Source organism: Diuraphis noxia, unplaced genomic scaffold, assembly GCF_037042655.1.
Source record: "Diuraphis noxia isolate RWA-SAM2 unplaced genomic scaffold, SU_Dnox_SAM2 contig0001, whole genome shotgun sequence".
In the NCBI taxonomy this organism is placed as follows: domain Eukaryota; kingdom Metazoa; phylum Arthropoda; class Insecta; order Hemiptera; family Aphididae; genus Diuraphis; species Diuraphis noxia.
In genome coordinates this window covers 27178229-27205871 of record NW_028301711.1, presented here as the reverse complement: position 1 = coordinate 27205871, position 27643 = coordinate 27178229, and the positions used below count along the sequence as shown (strand labels likewise).

At 35.2% G+C, this 27643-nt stretch overlaps 1 protein-coding gene and 3 pseudogenes across 1 annotated transcript; 1 reads left to right on the top strand and 3 right to left on the bottom strand.

Moving 5' to 3' along the window:
* Positions 1–1347: 1347 nt before the first annotated feature.
* Positions 1348–1883, bottom strand: LOC149060440 (uncharacterized; annotated as a pseudogene).
* A 1636-nt stretch (positions 1884–3519) lies between these two features.
* On the bottom strand, positions 3520–6453 carry LOC149060439 (uncharacterized; annotated as a pseudogene).
* Positions 6454–8973: 2520 nt separating this feature from the next.
* Positions 8974–9750, bottom strand: LOC149060438 (uncharacterized; annotated as a pseudogene).
* A 13727-nt stretch (positions 9751–23477) lies between these two features.
* LOC149060437 (uncharacterized) lies at positions 23478–24015 on the top strand. Its single transcript, XM_089218640.1, has 2 exons — positions 23478–23662; positions 23724–24015. Exons 1-2 carry the CDS (start codon positions 23478–23480, stop codon positions 24013–24015), a joined length of 477 nt encoding a protein of 158 aa, XP_089074766.1.
* The last annotated feature ends 3628 nt before the right edge of the window (positions 24016–27643 follow it).

The window sequence follows — 27643 nt, the reverse complement described above, 5'->3', positions numbered from 1 at the left end:
ATTCACTCGTGTTCACTTTTTTTTTTATTTATAAAAATTATTTGAATATATTACTCACTAGACAGAATTTCTTTCAAAAGAAATTAAAATTAAAACGGCTACCGCTGCCACCAATGTTATGAACGCCACCGCGTACGCCTGTGATGTCCCGTTATATTTTATATTGTGTCTCCGGTTGTATCCGAAGACGACTATTTGTTGAAACCGTTCTCTGTGTAGTGGGTGATAATCAAATGTTATTAAATAATTTATTAATAAAAGAACACACGTTTTCGATTTAAATGATGATTGATATTATATACTTTATTAGTTTTTAAATTGACATGTAATTTATACTATAAGCAAGCACACTACTTAGCTCGAATGAGTCGAGTTTCAGACTAAACTGCCGACAGGACTGATACTATCGTCTTGTCGCGCAAAAGCAAAATAACTAAGATAAGACGCCTACTACATACAGGCGTTATTATATTCTGTAAAACAAACGTCTCTATAGTCTATAGTGTGGGCATATAACATATATTAGTTATCCTTCTGAAGTTGTTTCTCTTCCGAAAATTATGACCGCGACACCGCTGCCACCAGTTGTTGTGCTCGTACGGGTTGTTCCGTATGAACGTTGTTTTTTCGGTAGTGTGAGGGTTCGATTTTAGGAGAGAGTACAACAAAACAGTTTTAAAGATTTAAATACTAATATAATTTTATTGTGAGTCGAAATATATAATTCACTGTATAATTTATTATTGATGGTCAGAACGACGTACAAGTTTAAAAGAGCTAAGACGACTGACTACGGTTCCCTAGCGGGTGCCGTGTAGCCGCAATATTCCGGGAGTCGCCCACACATTAGGCGTTACCCGTAGACTACAATAATATACTCTTATATTCTAATACAACAGGCTAATACAATATACTAATAGCTAATGCGTTCATAACAATATTATAAAATGTTAAATTAAAAATGTTTCTATCAAAATGTATTAATTAATTCTTTTTAGTTTTTTAAATATTAAAATGAATTAATAGCAATATATCAAGTGTTTAATGATGGGTTTTCTTAGGAACATAAATAAATGAAAAGGACTTGCTGGTAAAATGTTATCTAAACAATTACTAAGTATAAGCAACACCATAGGCGTGTCCAGATCTTTGACGCAGAGGGTGCAACCTGGCCAAAGCCCCTTAGCCTCCCCCTTTTTGTACAATTTTTGTTAATTTCAAATTCGTCCCTATTTCAGATGGCATATAATAGATGTGAGTAGGTAAATAATTAGAATAAAATCACGTATAAATAATAAATATTATATTATATAATATATATGTGTCAGTTAGAAAATTTTAAAATAATTAAAGTTCTAGTCGCCGTTATGTATTGTTAAGATGTTTGAACTTTTCAATTATGTCTTCTGGATCTAATTCAGATCCCAATTCCTGTTCAACAAATACTATAAAATCATTGACTCCAATCGATCTTGCGTCATACAACTTCTCAGCTTTGTTTTTACCAGACTTAATTTTGAAAAAGATATCTCACAAGAGCAACTTGTGACTGGCATTGTTACAAAAAGAGTTAATATCTTATAAATATTTTGAAAACTATTACATAAATTATTAGTGGACAGATTATTTAACCACTGATAAATAGTTTTGCTAGTTTTACCAATTTCAAATTCTGGTAACGATTTTAACAATCTGAGTTCTGCTTCAAGTTCACTGTAATTTTAGTTAGACCTATTGGAAAGTAAAATTAAGTCATGTTCATGCAGGTTACACTGTAATAAACATCCAATTGCACTTATTAGTAAAAGTGTTTCTTGACTAAAACGTTCTTCTTATCCGTTTAAAAGGTCATCTAAAACTGTGTAGTACACAAAACATTTCATTTTTGTTTTTTTGTCAGAGGTAAAATGTTGAGTATTGTTGATTTCAATTCGACTAGACACTTTTTGTTTGTTTTATATTTGGTATCTCTATTTTTTGTGAACTACAAATGTCCAAAACTTTGTCAAATAATGTTGAATAGTTATCTTCATCGGTTCTTAAGTCAGTTAATGATTTCCTTAGTGCTTCAACAATTGATACGGCAGCTAAGAAGTCTAGGTCTAGTGATTGCAACCTTGCGCTAACTTTGCGAATTTGAATCAGAATAGGTTTTAAAACAGTTAAAGCAAATATAAAATTGAAACTTTTTAGATTGTTGATAAGTCCATTTCCATCATGTTATCATGATATACGGAGGAAAACATCGAAATAAATAAATCGTTATTATCACGTAATCTTGTTAATTGTCCCTAAATTTGGTATAGTACAATTGGTATGTTCCGACAAATGCATTTGACCCACTTTTGATTTTGATGCTACCGCTTATCAAATAAATAATAATATCAAGTCTGAATAGAGTGGTTATGTATATCTAAAATTTTAAATCCAAGGAATATCTTAGTTCCTGCCACCTGAAATCGCAGGGGGTGCCGGCGCATACCCTGCACCCCCCTTGGACACGCCTATGAGCAACACACTTTTAAGAATTTAGTTATAATCATTTGAGAAACTATTAAATTTAATTTTTTTTATAGTTAAATAACTATTTTTTATTTCCATAGAGACAAAATATTGTTTCTATGGGAATAATAAATAAATAATAATAAGGAACTTCTATAACTACCGATGCCTAGCATTAATTATTTATCACATAATTTATATAATATATATGTACCTACCTATCTTCATGTTCCAATATTTGGCATAACATGTGCAGTGCTCAGTAGAGGAGGAGATTTAATTACTCTAATTGTGTTAGATCTTTTTTGCCCCTTCAAAGGTGATGGAGAAGAACTGTAACTTCTATCTTTTTTTGCCCTGGCTTTTCTAGAACTTTTCATTTCTTCAATACCTGACAATTCAGAATCATATTGCGCCTTGGAAGCCTTTTTCCTTGCTTCTTCATATGATACTATAAATATAAATTAGAAAAAATAAATGTACTAATAAATTTATAATATATTATTTATCAGTCAATAATGTTAACAGGGATTGGAAATAAAGTTGAGGTAAATGCGGTTGGTTAACTCAATATGGCTGCAAGTAATCAAAACCTAGGTTCAATAACTGGTCTGTTGGCTTGATTTTTAGCATTATTTTCAATAAGTTAACAATAATAATTAATAAAAAAATGTAATTTACCAGCTGAACATAGAATTCTAGCTTTTAAAAATTTGTGATCAAATTCGGTTATTGGGATTCTTTTGACAATACAGTGCTTAAGAATATTTTTTTTTGTGGGCCAAATACATTTATTTTGATGATACCAAAAGTTTGGTACTGCCTCAACGGATTCATCCTCTAAATAATTGACAACAATCCATGAGTCCATTGTTATGTATATAAATTATATAATATGTACCTGAAATTATTAATTAAAATATTATAAGTTTTATAAGTATTAGAGTACTAATTTAAAATTATAAGAAAAAATTACATTATTTACAAAATTAAAATCTTAAATTAATGATTTGGATTTTAACATTCGGTATGTATTAGTGGTATGGCTATAATTTGATCATCATGTTGTATAATCATTATTTTTTTTTTAATATCTGTCAATATCCAATGTTTCAAAGTATCAGATATATTTCTTACTATAAATATATTAAATATGGATGAATCCATCGGCTTATTATAATATGGTAATACTGAATTAAATACTTTTCCCAGAATAATTATACCATGATGAGTTGTATTTATTATATTCATGCATTTAACTACTTCTCCAAATTTAGACAGAATATAACAATCTTTTTCATTATCCACATTTACTTTAAACTTTTCTAGTTTGAGGCATTTGTATTGGGTGCCAGTTAAATTAGTATCTATAGGTCCATTTTGGTGTGCATTTTCAAGTTTGGGAAACTTTTGTTCTACATTGTGTTGTTCCGGGTTGAAATTGTTTTGCAGTTCTGAATATCTATTAATGACTTGTTCTAAACATTGATCATGTTTCCGTACTTTAGTTTTTAGTTCTTTCATGAAATTTTCAAAAACAAATGCACTAGAATTATCCAATGGCCGAAACCTACGATAATCATCAATTAGATGTAATAAACCATGCACATTGAATGATACATGTTCGGTGCCATATAATTTCTCAAAAGACTCAACAAAATAATGTAGTAGTTTATCTGCAAATTGTACAATATGGCTGTGATCAGGACTTAATAAAATCATCATCGCTACATTAAATGACATAAAGTTAATATAAACTTCATATTTAACTACATTTTTCAAGACAATGGGACCAATGTAAATTAAAAATAAACGAAGTTCTGTGGCTTTCCAGCGGTTAATTTCATTAATTGGCCTAGTTTTTCTGACAAAATCACTGGTGATGTATTGTTTAATGTCTAATAAAGACTTATTTAATTTTCCAATAGAAAAACTATTCAGACGAACATGAACTGGACCTTTACTCAACCATAATAATATTAATTTCCTTGTAACACCAAGAAGAGTCAAGTGCATGTAGTCCATTGAAAATGAGGACACTAAATTTAAATTAGGAATTTATATCAACTTGGATGGTGTTGTCGAAGTATGGTGATCATCATACATAAGATTTTTATACGACTCGTGAGTTCTTTTAGTTATTTCTATATTAGAATAAGGAAAACATACACGGTTTTTATAGTATTCACCTTCTATAATGCAACGCGAACAAGAAAAAAATCCCGAATGATATTTAATTTTTAGAAGAAATGCACAAGCTGGTGCATCACAACAAAATACATCAATGGTTACTTTTATTGAAGTAGTTTCATTAATTTTAATGCCATTATTAACAAGATATTGAGCTTCTTTAACAAATTCATCTAAAAACAAGTCACTATCTTTAGGTTTCTCGTATCCATGATATATTCCCACAGGAAATACTTGTTTAGTTGGTAGTCCAATCACATAGGCTAAAATGTGCCAAAACTGGCTATTACTACTTTTGGACAATGGGAGGCCGTCAATGCCTATTGCTACTTTAATTTCACTTAAATTAGAAGTGGCATAACGAAGAAGTCCTGATTCTAATCCAAAATGAAAATATTTTCCAGTATTAACAGGCAGTAATTTTAATCCAGTTTATTTAGGTGTTGTTAATAATGATCTACTATCATTAGGTAAATTATCTGTATAAATATGTTTATTTTTCTTAAGAACTTTTAACAATTTATTGAGTGCAATGTGAGATATGTTACATTGGATAGCCCAGGCACTAAGGTCTTCTTTAAAAGTGTAATCTGGGCTTCTGGCTGGACTAATGTTATTTACCTATACCAGAAAAAATAGTACTCAATTAATTTAATCAGTTAAAATATGATACTAAAATTGTAAAATACAAGTAACTATTATGTATTGTTTAAAAAATAAAATATATATCTTTAACTACCTAACCTATATCATAATTTCTATTTTTCAATTAAATCAGCTGAATTTATTGTGTTAACAAAATTATTATTTTTCATATTATTATTAACACAATAAATGCAGATAATTGAATTATAAAATAGAATTTGGAATAATAAATACATATATTATATAAATCAAACATGGTTTAACAAATATTTAGGAGTTATTATAAAATACCTCTCAATATAACCATTTAATACAAAAAAAAATTATGATTGGTATAGCTATAATTAGAGATATTAAATAATATTAAAACTTTATTTTTGAGCTATTAAAGAGTTGTCTTAAAATCATGAATTATACTAAAGCATATTAAAATGATAAATGTAAGATAGGATATATAAGAATATGCCTATTTATAATTAAATAGATAAAAATAAAAATAACGATTAAAGTATGATCAAATGTTAACATAAAAATTGTTAACAGCATTTTTAAATTGTTTAACTGTCAATAGATCAAAATTTTAAAGTATGATAATGTAGGTATAGATTGTATACCATAAACCTATTATAAAGAAATAGTAATAGCATAGGTATACATCTTTTTTAAGTAAATATTCTAAGGAAAGTTGCAATTTTACTTAGTAACCAATACCTCATAATTTGGAAGAGAATGTAAAAATGAAAATAATGAGCCTATTAAAAATTATGCTATCTTGAGTCTTGACTTGTATAGTTTAGTTTATCTTACAAACAATCATTATCTTCAAATGTTCCTATTAAAACGTATACCTACTAAAAATATTACTCTAATTTAACAACAATGACTTACATCTTCATTGGTTAATCCGTTATTGATAGACAATGTGCTGTGATTATTAATATTAATATTAATATTATCATTTATGATAATATTACTACTATGTAATTCTTCACGAATTTCATCTGCAGCATCACCCAATGGTTTATCTCTCAGTTTATCTGTATCATCATCACTAACTGTAGATATTTCCTCGTAATTTATATCTGATGTAGAATAGATTTGTTCAAGCATGGCCATTTCATTTCTAATCTTTCTTCTCTTTGTTATATTAATATTATTTTTATTATTATTCATATTTAAATTGTGGGTATGAAATATATAGCTTTGGAATATATAAGCTGTTATATAAAATAAAATATCATATTTAGTATGAACTTATAAAATAATACTAATTAAACAATATACCTATCTACGTAATAAGTTCAATTCCGACTATGTAGCCTAGGTAAATTGTATACTTAACTAAGTTTACCAAATTTCTTTTTATACAAAATAGATTATTATGTAAATAACAAGTTAATATTACACTATTATTACCGATAGTACCTAATTAATTCTAACTTCTTTTTGAACATAGTTTCAATAAAGTTGTCTGCATCTATTAGACATTTACAACATCAAATTGGAGTACATCAGAACTGATTTTCTGTAGTTAATTTTAATATTAAAGTGAATTTACTCTGGAATTTACTATTATCAAACTTAAAGATAAGATCATTGTCAGGAAAAAACTTTGTTTTTTATTTGGAATTTGTATATTAATTATTGATTATGTAATTTTGAGTAGGTACCTATGTGTCAGAGCATGTAGGTAGGTACATGTAGGTATTATTACTCTAAGGTTAGGTACCAATAACAATCATACAACATTATATAAATTAAAATATATAAAAAAAAAAAAAAAACACAAATAATGTCCTTTATATAAGTTGTATACAATATGTAGTATAGGTACCTAGTAAGTTAATTTACTCATAGCGACTCACATAACCATAACAGAAATTTGGTTCTGATAGATGCAAATTGGAAATTTACTGTGGTACTTATTACATACGTTTTTATATGGCTACAACCATTGATTTTAAAATATACATTATATAGATAAATATAAACATAAATGTATATAGTATATTTTAAAATCAATGATACAACTACATGCACAGTATGTAATATCCTCATTATTAATAATAGCTATATACAATATAATATAACGCACACTATTTAAAAAACGTCACGCACTGTGCCAAATAGGTACTAACAAATTATAATTTTAACATATTAACCTATAACTAAATATACTAACTATATATACCTACAGGATACCTGTACTAATAATCGTATCTAACTAACTACCTACTCACTTTTTATTAATATACTAGTAGGTAATATCATGGGCGCCGTGAGGGGGGTGCAAGGGGGTGCAAGTGCACCCCCTTGGCTTGACAAAAAAAAAAATATAATTTAAAAATTAAATTAAAAATATTGTATGGTATTAAAACTATTTTATTTTGCATAATCATCTACATTATTTCTACTATTAATTGCTATACATTTATACTTATTTTGTATTATTGTCTATATATATTATTCATATTATGTATTATAATACTTATTTTTTAAATAATAATTGTAAACGCCTAGGTTTTTTTCCAAATTCTTCAATTGAATTTTCAATGAATTTGGTATCCTCTTCTAGTCTCTTTCTATGTACACTCATCATACACAATCCGGACAATCGGTCATCACCCATAGTGGCTCTGTTCCATGTCTTGACTCGTCTTAAAGTGCTGAATGAACGTTCAATGCTGCAAGTTGTTGTTGGAAGAGTTGCTCCGATCTTGATTGCGTCGGCTACAGCTGGATAAAAATCTTTTGACATTTCGATCAAATCTAAGTACCTACCAGTTAATTTATTTATTTTTATTAAATTTAAATCGCTACCCGTGTCTAATAGTAATTGAACATTTTCTGTATTAAAACTAGGTGATTGTAACATTATATGATTTTTAATTATAGCTGTTGAAATGCGTAAGCATCGCTCTGTGAGGGTTCTGCATCGATTATTTGATGTACCAATCTCACCCCACTCGAGGTTGGCATCTGAGCGTTTCCCGACGAATTTGCGTTATTCCTATCGTTTCGCTGTTTTGTGTAACAACTCGAAATTTCGTGTCCTCTTTTATTGCAATGACACGGCGATGCTGGTGCGAGGTGGTGCAGCGTCGGCCGGTCAGGTGTGGTGAGGTAGTAGTGATGTGGTCTGGGAACACCCAAGAACTTACACTACGGTACGGTGAAATATGGCTAGGCCACGTTTATTCACTAATCACGTGTTTGAACAAAAGAAAGAAAACAAAAAGATCACACTAAATGTCGTTGTCCGTGCACACGAGTGGGTGTTTTGTGTCGTTGGTCCGTGCTTCGGTTGTCGGTACGACGGTCGGTGAACGAGAGAGCGATCGGCGGCGGCCGGTACTCGTCCGGCGCGACTTGTCTTCCCGTCCCGCCTAGCCTTTGCGGCGTGGAGGGAGAGTTGACGGTGCCGCGTCGTTGTCACCCGTGGTGGTGGTTGATTAAGTCGTAGACCGGTCGCAACGGTGCCTGTACTTTGTACTGGCTGCCGCTGCGTACCGTGTCATACTCCCCCGCCAAACCACCACACGGGGTACTTGTACCAACGCCGGTGCTCGTCGCGGGTAGTCCGGCTTGCGCTACCTCTTGCTAGTGCTTGAGGTAGGCTTGCCCTACCCATGTTGCCTAGGTTCTAGGTGACCCGGCCGGAGTGAAGAACGACCTGTTATCGTACTCCACTTCCGGTAACCCCTCCAACGACAGACCTGGCGCAGCTAGCCAAGCGTCCTCGGCGGTGTTCGACACGGCCGTTGCTTGGCTTGACTTAGCCGGGCTGGTGGACGGACCCGGCTCCTTGGAGCTTTGCTCCTCGATCGCCGGTTGGTCCACCTCCATCGCTGCCTGTGGTGTTTGTTCGGACGAAGGTTGGCTGGCGGCCTTCGGTTCCGAGATCGGCACAGTGAGCTTAGCTAACCGGTGTTGTTGGCTTGCCTCGCGCTCCCTGGCCTTTCTCTTCTCCTTTAGCTGTTGGAACTTTCTCCGGTTCCGTGCCAGCTGGGCCTCCGCCTTCACCTTCACCACCGGTGTGGGGGGTACCCCTGACGGGCCGGGTACCAGTGCTGGCTCCCTGGGCGGCGGGGGACCAGACGAACTTGTTGACTCGGTGGTGGCCGGGTGTGTGGTTGGCCTGACGGGTCTGTGTCTCGGCGGCCTGGACTGTGAGCTATTGCGGCTGCCTATCGTTGACGTCTAAGGTTGTGGCCGCAACCGGCGCTCGATGTCCGCTGTCCGGTCCGCCCAGCCCCTGTTGTAGATGGCCGCCCTCACCGGGTCCTGCAGTAGTTGGCGCGTAGTCATCCTACTGACCTGGGCAGCTGTCGTTGGTTGGGCCGCATCCACTAGCCCGAGCCGCGCAATCAAGTCGGCCACCTGCTGCCACTTTTCCCCGCTTTGGTCACTCATGTTGTCTGTAAACGTCATTATTGCAGAGAAAAGATACATAATTGGTCGGTGTGTATATTTGTTGACATCGACAGACAAAATTAATCTATTTTAATTTCGTCCCGCTGGTGCGCGTTTTAGGCAAGACACATGTAGTTTTCGTGGTGGCTGCTGGTCGGTCAGGAAAACTCCTTTCCCGACTTGCTTTGCCAACCCTACCAGTCCCCACCATTTCGGTGCGAATCCGGCATGAAAATTACGATGTGCTTTTGATAAGTGGTGTGCTCTGTAGTATACTACGTCGCCCTTGCTGAACTTCACCGGTGTCCCGGTGTTCGCGCTCGGTTGTACCACTACCTTTTTGCCTAAGACTTGTTGCTCCCGCACTACCCTCTCTTCTTGTGATTTTCCGATATTGACCGGTGTTGAGCCTGACAGTGCCCAATCTCCGGGCCTCTTGCACTCGTCCCGAGAACGAGGACCGCGGGTGGGTAGCCTGTCTGTTCGTTACACCTGTTCCGTATCGAAAATAGAATTGCGGGTAGTTTCGTGTCCCAAGATTTGTGGTTGCCGTCGACAAGCCGTGCGCGCAAACCTTTTTTTAAATCCTGATTTCGGCGTTCAACTGGGTTGGCCCTCGGATGGTAGATCGGTGTTGTCCAACCCTGTGTTCCCCATCGTTCTAACGCGTTCAACATTTCGTTCGACACGAATTGGGGGCCGTTATCGCTGAGACACACGCGCGGGTAACCGAAACGTGAGAAGAACTCGCGTTCTAGTGTTTCGATTATTGTTTTAGAGGTTGCTGTGCCTAGGGGGTAAGCCTCGGTCCACCTACTAAAACAGTCGGTTGCTACCAGTATGTACGATTTTCCCTTACTGGAACGTGGATATGGTCCCATCAAATCGATACTGATAACTTCCCATGGTTGTCGGGGGGTTCTGGGTTGTGTCGGATCGTTTGGGCGCGAGTTAAGTGGTTTCGTGCACGCGCAAACGTGACATGCACCGACATATAACTTCACGTCGTTTTTCTGACCTTTCCAATAATACCGTTGTCGAACCGCCCTGTATGTCTCTTTCCAACCCGGGTGGTTAAATAAGACGTGGTCGTGATACCTCCATATCACATGTTGTGCTTTGGATTTTGGTATCGCGACGGGGGTGTTAGGGCCAATGTTCACACGTAAGAGGCCGTCCGAAAAGACATATGTGTCGATTTTCGATTTGGCGCTCCGTGTGTTACACGCTGGGCCGCCTAACGTGATATTGGCAATCATATCGCGGATCGTAGTGTCCTCGGCCTGCCACTTTCCGAGCGTGATTGCGGTGAGTGGTGTGTCGTCCCTAACGTGGTTGTCGTGTATAGAGAAGATGTGGTCCCTTTCGAAGTCAAAATTGGTCGTCGGCGGTGTGGGTGGGCCTATCAATTTTTCCTCAAGCAGGTCTTCGTCTATAGGGGTGCCGTGTACCGGATCCCGGGATAGCAAATAGGGTGCTTCGTTTTGTTTTCCCGGGAAGTGTACGGTACTAAAATCTAAATTAGCTAGTTGTAGTGACCAACGTGTTAATTTAGAATTTTTGTCTTTTGCCCTGTGTAACCACGTTAGTGCCGAGTTGTCGGTTAGGAGTTCGAAACGACGGGTCTCGAGGTATGGACGAAATTTTTCGGTTGCCCAGATTATGGCTACGCACTCGCGTTCGACCGCGGCGTACCGTGTTTGTGTCTCACTAAACTTTTTGCTTGCGTAGGATACTATGCGTCTTTCCTCCGGGCTGTCACCCCGTTGAAAAAGAACTGCACCTGCTCCGATCTCGCTTGCATCAGTTTGTAGGCAAAACGGTTTACTATAATCGGGTGGCGATAATTTCGGAGATGTGACTAGCGCGTTCTTAATTGACATGAACGCGCGTTGTTCTACATCGGTCTACTTCCACCTTACTCCCTGTTTCAATAAATTTGTTAGGGGTGCTATGGTGTCCGCGTAATTATCCACGAACTGGTTGTACCAGTTGCACACTCCCAAAAATTTTCTTACGTCCTTAACCTTTTTTGGAACCGGAAAATTGTCTATGCAGACCAATTTTTCCGGTTGTTTTTGTATCCCTTCCGAGTCTACAATGTGCCCCAAAAATGAAATTTCGCGAAGACCGATTTTACATTTTTTTGTGTTGCACGTTAGTCCGAACTGTTTGAGACGCTCGAGAACCTTATCTAAGGGGGCCTGGTGTTCGTACTCGTTTCTTGAAAATACAACTATATCATCTAGGTATACTTGTACGAACTCGTCCTGGTACCCTCTCATGACTTCATTCATGAGCCTCACGAACGTCATTGGACTATTTTTTAGACCGAAAGGGAGGACTCTAAATTTGAACAGCCCTCTACGTGTCCGAAAAGCTGTGTATTTTCGTGCCTTTTCGTGGAGTGGTACCTGCCAGTATCCGCTCCGCAGGTCAAGTACACTGAAAATTTTTGCACCCCGCATTTGCCTAATCATTTTAATTAAATCAGGCATTGGGTATGCATCGGATTCCGTCACGTCGTTGAGCCGCCTGTAGTCGACACAGAGACGGTATGAACCGTCTTTTTTCTTTGCCAAAACTACTGGCGCAGCCCACGGCGAGGTGCTTGGTTCCACGAGCCCTTGAAGTTCCATATCGCGCACCATATTGTCGACAGCATTTTGTTTCTGTTGTGGGTATGGATATGGTTTTAACGCGATCGGTGTCGGGTCTTTAAGCAAAATTTCGTGTTCAATTAATTTGGTACGTCCTACTTTTTCACTGAATACTACCGCGTATTTGTTTAATACTTCGGTAAGTATCGTGCGAGTTTCGTTGTCGTTTCCAAATTCTAATTGAGAAAAGTCAAGACTAGTGGTGGGTGGTTGTGACTTCCCTTTCCAGCATGTCGACGTACGAATTTGCCTACCCATGTGTATTGTACACGCGGCGTAATCCCAGGAGACTTCGTTATCTACGAGAAAGTCATGTCCTAGTAACGCGCCGCAATACAAGTTGTCTAAAATAGTTTGTGAACTTTCGGCCTTTTTTAGGGGCTTACTGATCACCCATCACACAAGGGGAACACTTATGTGATGACCCATAGACCGAACCGCGTGGTGTCCTTTGGACACGTCGGTAGAATCTATGGGCTTTTGTACACGCAATGGGAAATGAATCCCAAAGATCTATTTAAAAGGGAAAAAGTAAATAAAATAATATTAATAAATAAGAAAACGTGGCAAAGTTGAAGGTAATTATAATAGTGTATTTTGCATGGCAATTACTATTTAGAAACAATATATATATATATACTAGTTAGGCACATGGCAGAGTGCACATAACACAGAAAAATATATAATAATTAGGCACATGGCAATGCATAAGAAACAAGGGGAAAAAAAAAAAAAATATATAATAATTAAGCACATGGCAATGCATAAGAAAACAGGGGAAAAAAAATATGAAAAGATGGAATACCAATGTTACGGCTCCGACAAGCGGTTACCGGCAAGGGAATGGTATGTCAGACGACATACCATTATATAAACATCAGAGAGAAAGGACCCACGGCTCCGCAAAACGGTTACCGGGGCATTGCGGACAAAATGAAAGAAAAAATATATAAAAAAAAAACATTATAGTGATATATAATAAAAAAAACCAGGGGAAGTAGGGGGGAAAAGATATTTTACGACTGCAGCTGATGCCTTGAGACGTTGGTAACCGGTGGCTGCGATAGGCTGGCCTCGTGGGCCGTCGACACCTCAACTCGTGAGCGACATGGCCCATCTGCACCGGTTACAATGATGACGATTGAATATGTTGGTCGCCGAGCCATCCTCGGCCCCAGATCTGAACTTAGCCCATCATGTCGTCGACGGCAACAGATGAAAAATTGAAAAAAAGAATGGCGATGTTGACCGCGTGGGTTGACCGGACCGGATCGTCGGCAGATTGAACACAGGAACACAGGAACAAAGAACAACACGTACGTGGACTCGAACCAGCGATCTTGAAAAAAGTGTCGAGGCATCAACGGACAGCTTGGCTTGTCGGTGACCGTTGACGAAATCTTGAAAGAGTGGGGAAGCAGTGTCGCTTTTTGCGGGGAAAGACAATATTATTGGGCTTCATAACGTCTTGTCAGCAGGTACTGGCGGACGCGATCGTATCGCCGACGGCGGCAGGTGGTAACAGCTGCCGAGACAGACCGCCGGACACTGCCTTGAGGAGGGGGCGGGGGACAATAATAATTATGTAATAGGACTATTGTTCGTCTTAATCGCAACGCGCTATGGTGATTAGATAAATACAATTAAAGTAATGGTCGCAGACCGATAGGTATGGTGATATATTGATTAAAGGGAAAGGTGGGTTCAATTGAATAATGATATTGTAGAGGCTAAAATTCTGTGACGTTACAAGTTGCCCCTATTCTGAGGGGCAACTATTCAATATTCAATATTCTTTTATTGAGCGCCCCTATTCTAGCTTCGAATGTGGAGGTGCCACTGGTTACCGCCGTGTGACCATCCACCATTCGGACTGTGTCTGTTTGCCCGTAGATGTGTGATACACCGTATTTACGGGCTACGGCTGGGCTTACATACGATTTTTAAGCCTGCGAATCTAATAAAGCAGTTACGAAGCCTGACGGAAATTCGAGTTCGACCGCAGGGGTCGGAATTTTGTCCGGGCGTGTTCGCGTGCCGTTATTATTTGTATTGCCATCGGTTGTGCGGGACAACTGGTTCTGAACCGCGACAGAGACTGTTTGGTAGTCGGTGTTAACCGCCATTACCATACTGTCCCTATCGGTTGTCACTGTGCCTATCCGATGGTCTACTTGCGCAGACTGACCTAATGCGGAGGTGTGTGAAGCGTGTGCGCTTGTGTCCCCGCCACCCGTGTGGGTGGACACCCGTGTCTCTGTTGCCTTTGTCCCTACACCTGTAGCTCCCCCAAGAGCCGGTTGTGGTTGAACACGCGTGTCACCGGTGAGGTGAGCGTGTTCGGTGGTGGGGTGGTGTAGGTTGGGGGTCTGTGACTGGGTGTCTATAGTTGTTGTGACGGAATAAATTTTCGTAGTTGGCTGTTCGTTTTGACGAACTACCACACTACGTGGCTGTCGAATGCCTAATTTTTTTCCGTCCGTAATGCCGACCTTTGGTGATGGTGCGTGGGGGGGTGGTGATGAGTCGGCGGGAAGGTCTAGTCCCCGTCGACTCCCCCTCCGTTTCCCGACCTAGTCGGTTTGTGTGGGCACACGCTGTGCCAATGGAGTTCCCCACAATATCTGCACGGTCGTGACGGTCTTGGTTCTGTTGAACCTACCGGCACTTTTTTTTTGACCGGGAATGACTTTTGTGGGGGATCCCACCCTTTTTTGGGTTTTGGGGTCCATTGTGTGGTGGGCGGGTTGGTTGTGGTCGTCACCGGGTCCAAAACGTTCGCGATGCGTCGAAGCTCACTGAACGTTACCGGTCGGTGTAGACGTATATGCGTACGGAATTCGTCGCGCGTTAATCCGGCGATAATACCTACCAATTCCGATTCGGGTAGGCCAGTATTTACGCGGCGTGCGAGCTGATTTTTATTTCGCACAAATTCCGTTAGCGATTGCCTTGGCGTTTGTCGTGTTGACACAATGTCGGCGCGCAAACGAGACTGAATTTCGGGGTTATTGAAATTTTCGAAAAATTCCTCCCTAAATTCTGTCCAAGATAGGTCGAGTGCCCTGATAGAATTATACCATGTACTCGCCGTTTCTTTTAATTGCGGCTCGACCGCCTTGAACCAACCCGCGGGGTGTATACGCGCTTGTGTCAGAATAGCTTCGGTGTTATCTATATACCTAACGGGGTCCTCAGCCCTTGTTCCTGAGAACTCGGGTAAGGAGGACCTGGCCGCTCGTAAATCGTCGTATGGTATAAGCACCGATCGTTCCTGCGCGCGTGTATTGATCATCATTAACCCTTAAATAATCATAACGGCGTTATTAAGGATCAAAATTACTAATAAAATAAGTTGAAAAAAAAATATGAAAAAAAAACTGTTACAATACAATACAATATGAACTGCAATAATGCTTTTAAAACAAAAAAAAATGTGTCTATGTGTCTTTCATATTTTTTTATTGGTAATGCTATGGACTAACGTCCCGCATTGTCTAGTTCACGGTCAACTAGGTACCAGCCGAACCAAGATAGGGTAGGATGCGACCAACTTTGTAATTATAAGAGAGAAAGCATTTCGTGGAAATCATTAACGTTAGGGCAACACGTAATCATGTGGTTAGACGACTATGAAAGATCGTTGATAGGTGTGCACAGGATGTGGGATTATGCATCATTACAAAAGTTACAAGAAACAATGTCATAATGTATTATTATAATGTATATTTTTTCATAATAATAATAATGTTAATAATAATATAAATTATCGAAGTCTGTAGCCGCATGGGATACGCATTTAGCTCGTACGTGGGCGAGTGGCATTTCCGTCAATCTAGATAACTTTACCACATCCGTGAGAACAGCGACAAGAGCAAGTAGACTATGGGGAGTAGAGGGTAGCACTATATAAGGGACCCCGAAACGGCCTGTATTCAGACGCGACTTGACCAGACTAGCCAGAGCACCTTCACGCCAGTCTGTTGTTTAATTTAATTCATTGGACTTAGAAAAATTTCTTACAAACAATATTTTGAACTTAGAAAATATTCGAATCAAACCGAATTTATTCTATCATTCAGAATACTTAACTTACATTCAGCTTTCATGTTATAAATAAATATATGTTTTATCACAATAAATAAACAATTAATCTAATTAAGAAGAATTCTACGTTGTGTAATTATCTCAAGAGTCACCTTCCAAACATCATCCTTGACTACTGATACCTGTAGGCGACGTGATCACTACAGTAATAATATAATTTCTAATTTTTTCGTTAGGTTAGGTTCGCAATCCGTTGCAGGCAAACAATTTAAATACTTATCAGTAATTATATTTTTAATAATAAATAAGTAATAAAATCAATTTTAAATTCTCAATATTACTATTATTTTAAAATTCTAAAAATTCAAAATTTTGGATTAAAATTTGATGGGTTTAAGCTATTAATTTCAAAAAAGTTGAAAAGTCGTTTTCAAGTAAACTTCATGACGAATTCAAATACCTTTTCGGAATTTGTTTCCGATAATTATAGAACAATCAGTACAGTTGGCAAAATATAGGTATATTTTGGTAGAAATCACAGCCTGGTGGAATCCCCTTAATATTCTAGAATAAAAATAAAAATATAAAGTATTTTTTTTAATTAGGTATTTGAAATACAAGCTTTACTTTAGAAATAGGAAAATAACCATTATTCAATGCTGTACACAGAAAAACGTGTTAGTACGAATATAAATAAAAGCGTATAATTGTTGAATATAATATATTTTTGTAATTTTAAAAATTAAAACATATATTTTTTAAACTTTTCAGGTGTTGTGATTCTACTTTTTCCGCGAACTATTTCCCAACAGTAAGCATTGCCTTATTTACAGCAGCATCACACTGACTCTCATTGTAGTTAGTATTAGTGGTAGTTGTAGTTTTAGCTATAGTTTTAAATAATAATAAAAAAAGTAGTTTTAACACGCCCCCCCCCCCCCAAAAAAAAAAAATAAATAAATAAAAAGATTTGTAATTAAAAAAAAAAAGTAGTTTTGTGGTAGTTGTAGTTGTAAGTAGTTTTAGTTTTAACGAGGTCCCCCCAAAAAAATAAATAAAAAGATTTGTAATTAAAAAAAAAAAGTAGTTTTGTGGTAGTTGTAGTTGTAAGTAGTTTTAGTTTTAACGAGGTCCCCCCAAAAAAATAAATAAAAAGAGTTGTAGTTAAAAAAAAAGTAGTTTTAGTGGTAGTTGTAGGTTTAGTTGTAGTTGTAGTTGTAAGTAGTTATAGTTTTAATCTTAGTTGTCGAAGAGGTTCTTATTCAGACAGCAGGAAGTGTTGACGAATTGTTGATTCAGACACGAAATAGTCGAAGAGGTTTTACTTGGACATTAGTCGAAGAGGTTTTACTCAGACATTAGTCGAAGAGGTTTTACACTGACATCAAAAATTGCCAGCGAATTGTTAATTCCGACACAAAATAGTCAAAGAGGTCTTACTCAGAAAATAATTTTTAAGCTTTAAAATGAGTTTAAATAAAAAATTGCATGATGTAGCTCATTACATTAAGACTCAATATCCAAATTTAAATTTTGGGAATGTTTCAGTTTCTGACAGTTGTGTAAGCAATATTTGCAGTATCATATTTAATACAGAACATGATAAAGGTTTAAAAAAATCAATTGCAAATGCTATCAATAGAAACACTTCATCTCTTCGTAAACGTATAACAAGTATGAACAATACTGATTTATGTAATGTGTCAGAAATGAATAGCACAATAATAAAATGTATTGAAAATTGTTATTATTCTTCTAGTGATTCCTTTAATTACAATAGCAAAATACTAAATGACATATATAAATACATTAAAGTCACTGCAAATCATGTTAACCGCATGAAAGTGTATAGATAATGTAGGAAAGACATGTGTCAGTGTGTGCTCCATCAGATGACACAGACAATATGAAATCAAATACTATTATTTATATTAATGAAAATTCTTATATTAAAAATTGCACTTCAAATTCTGAACACACAGAGCCTGAACTTGTACAACAAGACCATGTTTCAATTGAATACACAAATGTCTCAAATCAAAGTGATAACAGTTGGATGATAAGAAATCCACTAATACCTTCTAGTACACCAATTCTACCAGAAAGTATTAGCGTTGAATCTGATTTTGTTACACCAAGTAAATCAGAACGCATAAAAAATGTTGCACTTGTGGCCAGTCCCCTTAGAAATGCGTTTTTTAAGAAAACTCCTGTTAAGTCTGATGTTGTGCTGCCTTTGGGAACAAAATAATGTTTTCCAAAAAAATACGACAGTGAAGAATGTCTGTTTTTTGAAGGAATTTTCAAATTTTCATATGTAGAGTGGTCCCATATGTTGTATACACATGTTGACAGTAAGAAATATTGGAAAAAACTAAATATCCTATTATGTTCAGAAAGCGCATAAGAACGTATGTGAACAATACATGCGTTGTTAATGCGAAAAAGGTGAAATATTATAAAAACCATTGCAATATGTACATGTATTGTAGCCATGAGGGGTATAAGATTTTTAGAATTAAAGTCCAGCCTGAAAACGGAATATTTGTGGCGAAAGTGTATAGTTCTGGTTTAAATTACGATCACAATCCAGAAGACAATGGTCTCACAAATCACGTAAAAGGATTTCAGCGAGACTTTAACAAAGAAGCGCTAAAAAAGACTAAAGCATTTTCATTCAGGTCTGATGCTGTTGACATGGCATCACCCACTCAGTTGAAATGTGGTAATTTGCAAGGAATTAAATCAGATGACGTCTTCAGAAAAATCAGATCAGAGGCCCTAACTGCTGACGATTATGATAAAGAACATTTTCATGATATTTTATTGATGTGTAATGACAAAGAAAACAACTTTGTAAAGTATGTTGGTATACCGTCTGTACACTGTTATAGTAACGAGCAGTTGGATATACTAAAAAATATGATTAACCCTTTCAGACCCGAATTATTTTAACTGATGAAAAAAAAAATTTTTTTTCATTATACATGATGATAGACATTCAATGAAGATATTTCGCAAGTTTCAGAAGATTCTGACCATCTGGACCGAAAATATTACTATGTACATTGGGTATATAATGTAATGACTGTATGTACATTATAATGTGCATTGGGTATTCATAGATAAACACATATGAACATCATAATGTACATTGGGATTAATCAAACATTTCCTAAAATTATCACAAAATAATATGGCATGACTTTTACCTCACTAAAATAAATAAAATAAGTAAATTATTTACTAAGAATATATATAATCTGATAATCATAACAAATAACTATAAAAATTACCATTTTTAAAATAAAAATTTAAAATAAACATAGGTACTGCTACAAATGAAATAATACATAATAAATTAAGGAATACCACAGAAAGTATCATAAAATATAACATAGGTATTATGACTTTTACCTAATTAAAATAAATAAAATATGTAATTATAAAAAATAACTATTAAAAAACTACTATTTTGATAATTAAAATATTATATAATAATTATTTAATATTTAATAATAAATATATTGACTACTTAAATTTTAAATAAAGATTTATAAATTGAAATAATTTCGAATTAAAACGTACAAAACAATACAGTATAAATAGTATAATTATATTCGATAAGCGTAATAATTCCATTATGGCGTATGATCCACTCAGTGTGTTTAATCCCAATGTACATTATAATATGCATAGTTTACCGCGTTTTTCTGAAGAAACAAATAAAGATAAGAAACAACTGATTTATTAGATAAACACATGGACTTGTAATTGTTAATAACATCATGTACAACTATTTTAGCGCTATCTAGGAACAATCATAGTAATTTCTAAAAAAAAAAACGACAAAATAATCAATGACCTCTAGTTTTTCTTAGATTAATTTACAATTGCATGACTTATGAAAGTAAATTTATTTATTTAATCAATATATTTCGCACAAGTACATAATGTGTGACCATTATTCGGTTATTTGGTTAATAAATCTGTTATCAGCTCTTTCAAAACGACATGGAAAATGCATGCATTACACCAGTAACAGGGTATTTGGATGCAACTGGCACAGTAGTCAGGAAAATTGACAAGAACAGCAAAAGGGTTCTGTACTATGTTCTAGTTGTTAATGTCCCATTACCTAGAAACTCGAGTGTCATGTGTCCTGTTGTTGAAATGATTAGTTCATTCCACGACATAGTTGAAATTTCACAATGGTTGAACGCTTTTAAAGCATTCGTTTTGAAACACAAACTGACTTGGCCCGTATTCACAAACATAGTGACGGATTTCAGTTTTGCACAAATGAATGGCTTGTGTAGTTGTGTATAGGATGGTGTGGTGATTTAATTCCATATTTGAATACCTTAACTGGTGTTACATGGTATTGGTAGAAAACAATAACCGGTCTAATGTCACGATCATAAAAATCTATGTGAATCATTACACAAAAATCATTATAAACCATGTCTATACATATTTTCAATCTGAGACAAACGACAGTAATATTATGAAAAAAATTTAAAGAAATAATCTTATTGATTGGATATGTTTACTGTTTAACGCAAAGAGTTTGGAAGATGTCGAAAATTGGTTCAAAATATTTTCAGTAATACTGTTGTCTCCACATAGTACAGTAAAAACCAAAAATGCAATTAGTACGATGAGAGACAAGTGTAATGTTAACCATCAATTGTCGAATGAATCGAACAATGAAGACAAAGATTTTTCAAAAGAAATCAATTAATTTCTATGTGAATCCGACACGAGTAATTCAATGATGTACTGTAGATTTCAGTCTATCAAAGAACATGTTAAATCTGAAGTCTTAAATTGTACCGCCAATAATGAAAATACAATTATTAATGAATATTATGATGAATCATATTTACACCAGTTTATAGTCAAGTGTGTACCTTTCTTAGCATTGTAGACACCTATTATGAATAATAAAGTCAACAATGGCATTGAAATTCGCCAGAGTAATATCACAGTTGAGTCTTGGTTTAAAATGTAAAAGTTGACATACTTGATGGAGACCGAAGGTGGAAATGCGGTCGGTTTTTAAGACTTATGAGAGAGCGTGTTGCTTAATGTCCATAAACAAATAAAGTATATTACTAGAAAAAAAGCTTGTACGCGTGCACTTGATTTTGCAATGACAATAAGTCTACGCAGAGACTTCCAAAGGAAATGAGAAAAGAAAAATCTCAGAAATTACTTTTTTTTTTTATTATAAAGTTTCCCTGACAAAATCATCTAAACTTAGTTTTATAAAGTACAATTTTTTTTTTTTTGGCTATTTATAAAAAAGGTATTATCATAATATAATGTAATAATTAACTAGGTTGAAGATAAGCTACTTTAGGACATCATGGGGACGACCACGTTTTAGTCTTCGATTGATGGGGCTGACATTTAACCTGTAATGCAGTGGACCGCTTGCTTTGCGTAGATGACAGAAGAATCTTGCCGATAGGTCCTTAATGTAATTCTTAATAGTTGATAAATTGAAGTCGGTGTGCAGGGCATCGTTTCGCATAAACCAAGGGGCATTTGAAATCACACGGAGGACTTTGGATTGTAAAACTTGGATTTTATTCGGTAAAATACGATTGAGAACGTTATTTTTGGTAACACGATTGAGAACGCTCGATATTTTTTTTTTCCAACGTTGCCAAATGTAATCGAAAGATAATTTGAGCACGATAATCGGCTATCGAACGATAAAGAACGTTATACCTTTTTGGCTGAACGATTGATCCGGTTGATATTTAATATTTATCGGACGTTTATCGGATATTATTTATAACTTAGATACCAGATATACGAGAGAATGACTTCGTCGCACTTGTCGTCGCACAAACGTCAACGAAGTATTCGTCAGTTTATAAAATATTACATTAAAATATATTAAATATTATAATATATTAAAATTTTAAATTATTATTCGTCAAATAATGGTAAATAATGAAATTAAAATTATACGAAGTGAACGAGGTGAAGATCTAGTACTATTAGATAGTAATAAATATCGTTTTATTCGGAAACGTAAAGACACACGGTTGAAATGGAAGTGTTCAAATAATAAATGTACTGCAAGTATTCTAACAGACTCAGAAAAAAAATTATTGATTCAAAGACTCGGTAAGCATTATCATTCCGATATCCCTACCTCTACTTTAGAACGTCAAGTTGTACGTGAAAACTGCAAGCGAAAAGCCGTAGATTGCATTTCAACAAAGCCGAATAAAATAATACGCACTGAACTTTTAAAAGACAATTATTCGACTCTATGTCATAAAGACTTTAATACGATTAGGAAAACCATGTACACCGAACGAAGAAAATATTATCCACCATTTCTTGATGAAGCATTTACTCAGCTTAAGGAAAATCAAAATGAAAACAGTTTTATGTGTAAAGGTCAACAATTTATTCACGTACCTGACAATCAACTGTTTATATGTTTAACTACAATACAAAATATGGAATTTATGACGACTTGTTCTGACTTTTTTGGCGACGGTACATTTGATTATGCACCGAAATATTTTGTTCAGCTATACACAATTCATTGTTTTAAAAATGGCCATTATGTGCCTGTAGTGTACTTTTTTTAAATGACAAATTAAAAGAAACGTACAGTAACATGTGGAAGTTTATTGTTGATTTATGTTTTAAAATGACAAACCGAGTGTTAAACATTACTAATTTGCACTTGGATTTTGAACTTGGAGCCCATAAAGCAGCGGTAGAAATGTTCCCTCAAGTTAATATTATTGGTTGCAGATTCCATCTAGGACAAGCATGGTGGCGAAAGGTAAATTAAAAATAAATTATACTTATAATTATTTTATTATTTTAATTTTTAAAACAGTAAACTTTTAAAATTATAGCAATAAAAAATTGGGAAGTATATCATTTTAATTGAAACATTTATTTTTATTTTAGATAAATAGTGAAAGTAAACTTCGAAATGCATATAAAAATTCTGATGACGCCCTAGGAAATTGGCTAAAAATGTTTTTTGGTCTTCAATTTATAAACCATGAAGAAGTTGAAGATGCATTCGTGGAGTTAATCGCTGTTTGCCCAAATGAAGAAATTGGTCACATTTTTTCCGATTATGTTTTAAATAATTACATAGAGCCTGGCTGTCCGTTCAATACGAAATTGTGGACAATGAAACCTTCGGAAAATCCCAGGTAAGTTTCAAATAAATTAATGCATGCAAATTAATAATTACTACAATTAATAACTTTCTAGGACTACCAATGCCGCTGAAAGCTTTCATAGAACATTTAACAGCCAATTTTACAGTTCTCATCCAGCAATATATATTGTTATTCAAACACTAATTGAAACACAATCAGAAACTTCATTAAAAATAGCAACGATAGAACAGGGTAAAAAAAAAGAAATGCCAATAAAACAAAAGGAAAAATTAATTAATATTCATAATAAATATATGTGGTATGTAGCAAATAAAAGTTCAAGTAATTTATTAAAATATTTAGAGTATGTTGGATTACGCTATCCCGCTATAACTAATATATAGGTAACTCATTTGTCATTACATTTTTTATACATAGGTATTACATTTTTTACTATTTTTTTTAAATATTTATTACATATTTTTATAATTCTACATTTTTTAAATTTTTTTAAACATATTTATATTACATATGACTTTTTTCTAGAATATTTGTTAAATGATAAATAATATGGCAACGTTGCACATAAATTCGTTCTCAATCGTATTCTTTTATGGGTTTTTTTAGGGTCAGTGGTAAGTTCTTTGTTATTTTTAAGTGTTCTCAATCGTTTGGCCAAAAAGGTATAACGTTCTCAATCGCTCGATAGCCATTTTATTTATGTGGGTAGGTGCACATTGACCCCAGACAGGGACAACGTATAGTAATAGAGGACGAATGATTTGTTTGTATAGTAGTAATGAGCACTTCCAGCTCAGTGATGTTTGCCGATTTATTAATGGATATACAATTTTTTAACGTTGGTATCCTTGTTGCATTTTATAACTAATATATGTGGGTTCCAGGTAAGTTTTTTGTCCAGAATGACTCCAAGATATTTAATGTTTTGTGACCACGGTATATTGTGTCCGTTTATTTTTTTATGAATTATAATTAGTTCTACGAAGTGAGAAAATGACTGCTGTGCTTTTGGTCGGATTGAGAACGATTTTCCATTTTTGCGCCTATATCTGTATTGCGTCAAGATGAGTTTGGATGTTTACTATTACATTTTCGATTTTATCGGAACTAGAATAAATGACATTATCGTCCACATATAAGGCTATTTCCGTGTTCGTTGTTGTAGGAAAATCTGATATGTAAAAGTTCAAAAGTATTGGAGATATTTTTGAGCCTTGTGGTACTCCTGCAATAATTTGTTTGATGTCTGAGTTTGTGCCATCTATTTGAACGGTGAAACTACGAGAGTGGAGAAAAGATTTGATGATGTTGAAGATTACAGTGGGTGTGTTAAGACATTTTAATTTATAAAGTAGTCCGTCATGCCAGACCTTGTCGAATGCTTTAGCTATGTCAAGAAAGGCCGCTCCAGTATGTTCTTTTATTTCGAATCCGTTGCTTATATGCTCTGAAATACGTAGTAGTTGCTGAGTTGTGGAATGGTTTGGTTTAAAACCAAATTGGCAGTGAGGAATTGCATCAGTTGCATTTAAAAGACTAATAAGTCTGGTGTGAATAATTTTAATATAATAATTTTAAATATTTTTGATATGAATTTATTCTATGTTCTTCGAGTAGTAGTTTTACTTTTTTGGTAAGGAAATTTAGCTTCTTGCGATCTTCTGGTCTCTATGAAGTTGCCATTGTTTTTTTATATGGTGTTTGTTCTTTATAATTTTTTGTATTGATGGGGTAATTTTTGAATTGTAATTTTGACCCAAAGTGGGTTTTGAGGGATGTACACTGTTCTGCCGCATAGGAAATTGTTTCATGAAGGTGAGAGATTGCTACATCAGCCAATAATGTATTGGAGATATTCTTAGGAATTTTTATATTATCTGAAACGTATCGTTTGAATTTATCCCAGTCAGGTTTCCCGTTTATAAGTTTGCGAGTTGGTTCAGATTGTATTAGTGATGCACCAATTAATATTTTTACTGGCAAATGATCCGAATCCAGTTCGAATAGGGGTTCTTGATTAATTATTAAAGAAGTTGATTTAAGTAATACAACGTCTAAAATGTCTGGGCTTTTGTTAGGATCATAAGGGTAATGCGTGGGATTATCAGATGCCGAGATAATCGCTGAGGAGTTTGATAGGTACTTATATAATTTCCTCCCATTAACGTTTGTTGTGTTGCATTTTCAGTTTACGTATTTTGAATTTAAGTCACCAATGATAACAATTTTATTATAGTTGCTTAATATTACGTCGAAGTCGGTTAGTACATATTATAGCTTGGGGATTGATATGCGCTGACTATAGTAGTATTAATATTGTTAATTAGTAGTGTTATTCCTACGGCTTCCAAAGATCGTAGACGAGGTAATATGCCTGTTGGTGTTTTATTTTGGTGCGAATTAATAACGCGACACCACCTGAAGGCTGGACCGCTGTCCTATCATTGCGATCAATTGAATAGCCATTAAATTTAATCGAGTCGGTTGTACATAAGTGAGTCTCACTTATACAAGCTATATCTACATTGTGATAAGATAAGAATGCAGCGAAAGTGTTGCGGTTCCGTTTAATGCCGTTTGCATTCCAGTTAATGATGACGATGTTACTAATATTAATTAAACTAGTTGACATTTAGATTATTTAATAATGTAGGAAGATTAGTGATTAATTTTTGATAATTTCTGAGATAAGAGAAGTGAATAAAGGCATTAACGATCTAATGAGTTCATTAGTAATATTTGTGCTGTTCGATTGATCATCTACTGTTACTTCTTTTTTGCTTAAGTTTGTTTTAACTTTAGCGGCGTAAGATTCGCTTTGGATATTTATTGTTTGAGAACGTGTATAGGGTTGGAATGCATTTTGTTCTTTATGTTCAAGGATAGTTTGTAAATGTTTAGGTGGGTCTTTATGAGACTTATTAGCTTTACTGTGGGTTTTAATTTGTTCATAGATTTTACATCCTTTATAATTTGCTGGATGATTTTCATTGCAGTTTACGCATGTCGGTGAGCTATTTCTATCTTTAGTACACTCCGAGTAGTGGTGTTGTTCTGGGCATTTGACGCATCTAGGAGGTAGTTTACAGAAATTTTTTGTATAAGTATGATTAAAACGTTGGCAATTTTGACATTGAGGAATGGAGTTATCGGTTTTTCGATTTTCTACCATAATTATGCACTGAAGAAGACGATCTAATGAAAAAATATTTTTCTCTGATTTATCAAGGATAACATCGACGATTGGAATTGGTGATTTATGACGGTTTTGTAGACGGGTTACAGACGTGACATTAAATTTTAGAATAGATAGTTCCTCGAAGATTTCTGCTTCAGATATTGATGTTGGTAGATTTCTTATTATTATAGAGATATTTCTATCGTCCAGAAGTTGGTATGTATGATATTTAATATTGTTTTCGGAAAAATATTTTGTAACCGAACGATAGTCGTCGACGGTAGATAGATTCAGTTTTAAAAATATATTTTTATTATGGAAATTGAAATCCGCAGTTATAACTGGCGAGATTTTATTTAGAACAGCAATATAATCGGTGATTTCATAAATATATAACGGAGGAATTTTTTGCTTTACCTCTTCGATGTCCTTATCAGTAATTTCTGTGTTGACGTCATCTACATCATTAAGATTTGAGAGTGGAGCACATCTATTTTTTTTGACATGCTGTGGAGAGAGGGCGACACTGCTGGAACGTTTGTGTTGTCCTGTGTTGGACCTGGTATTTGACATGCTTGCGATGCACCATACAGTGAACTTTGTATATACGCACGACAGTTAGATAAGCGAACGATACAAATAAAACACGACCGGTTGCGATAAACGTCGCACGAAGACTGAAGAGAAATTACTAGCCATTACCATTTAGAGGCAAAAGAAAGTTGGGGGGAAAAAAGAGAAACAACTAAAACATCTCCAACCCACCATGTACCGTCCTTTCAAAGCCATGTCGTTAAAAATCCCTAAGTCTTTGACCACTACAGCAGATGAAT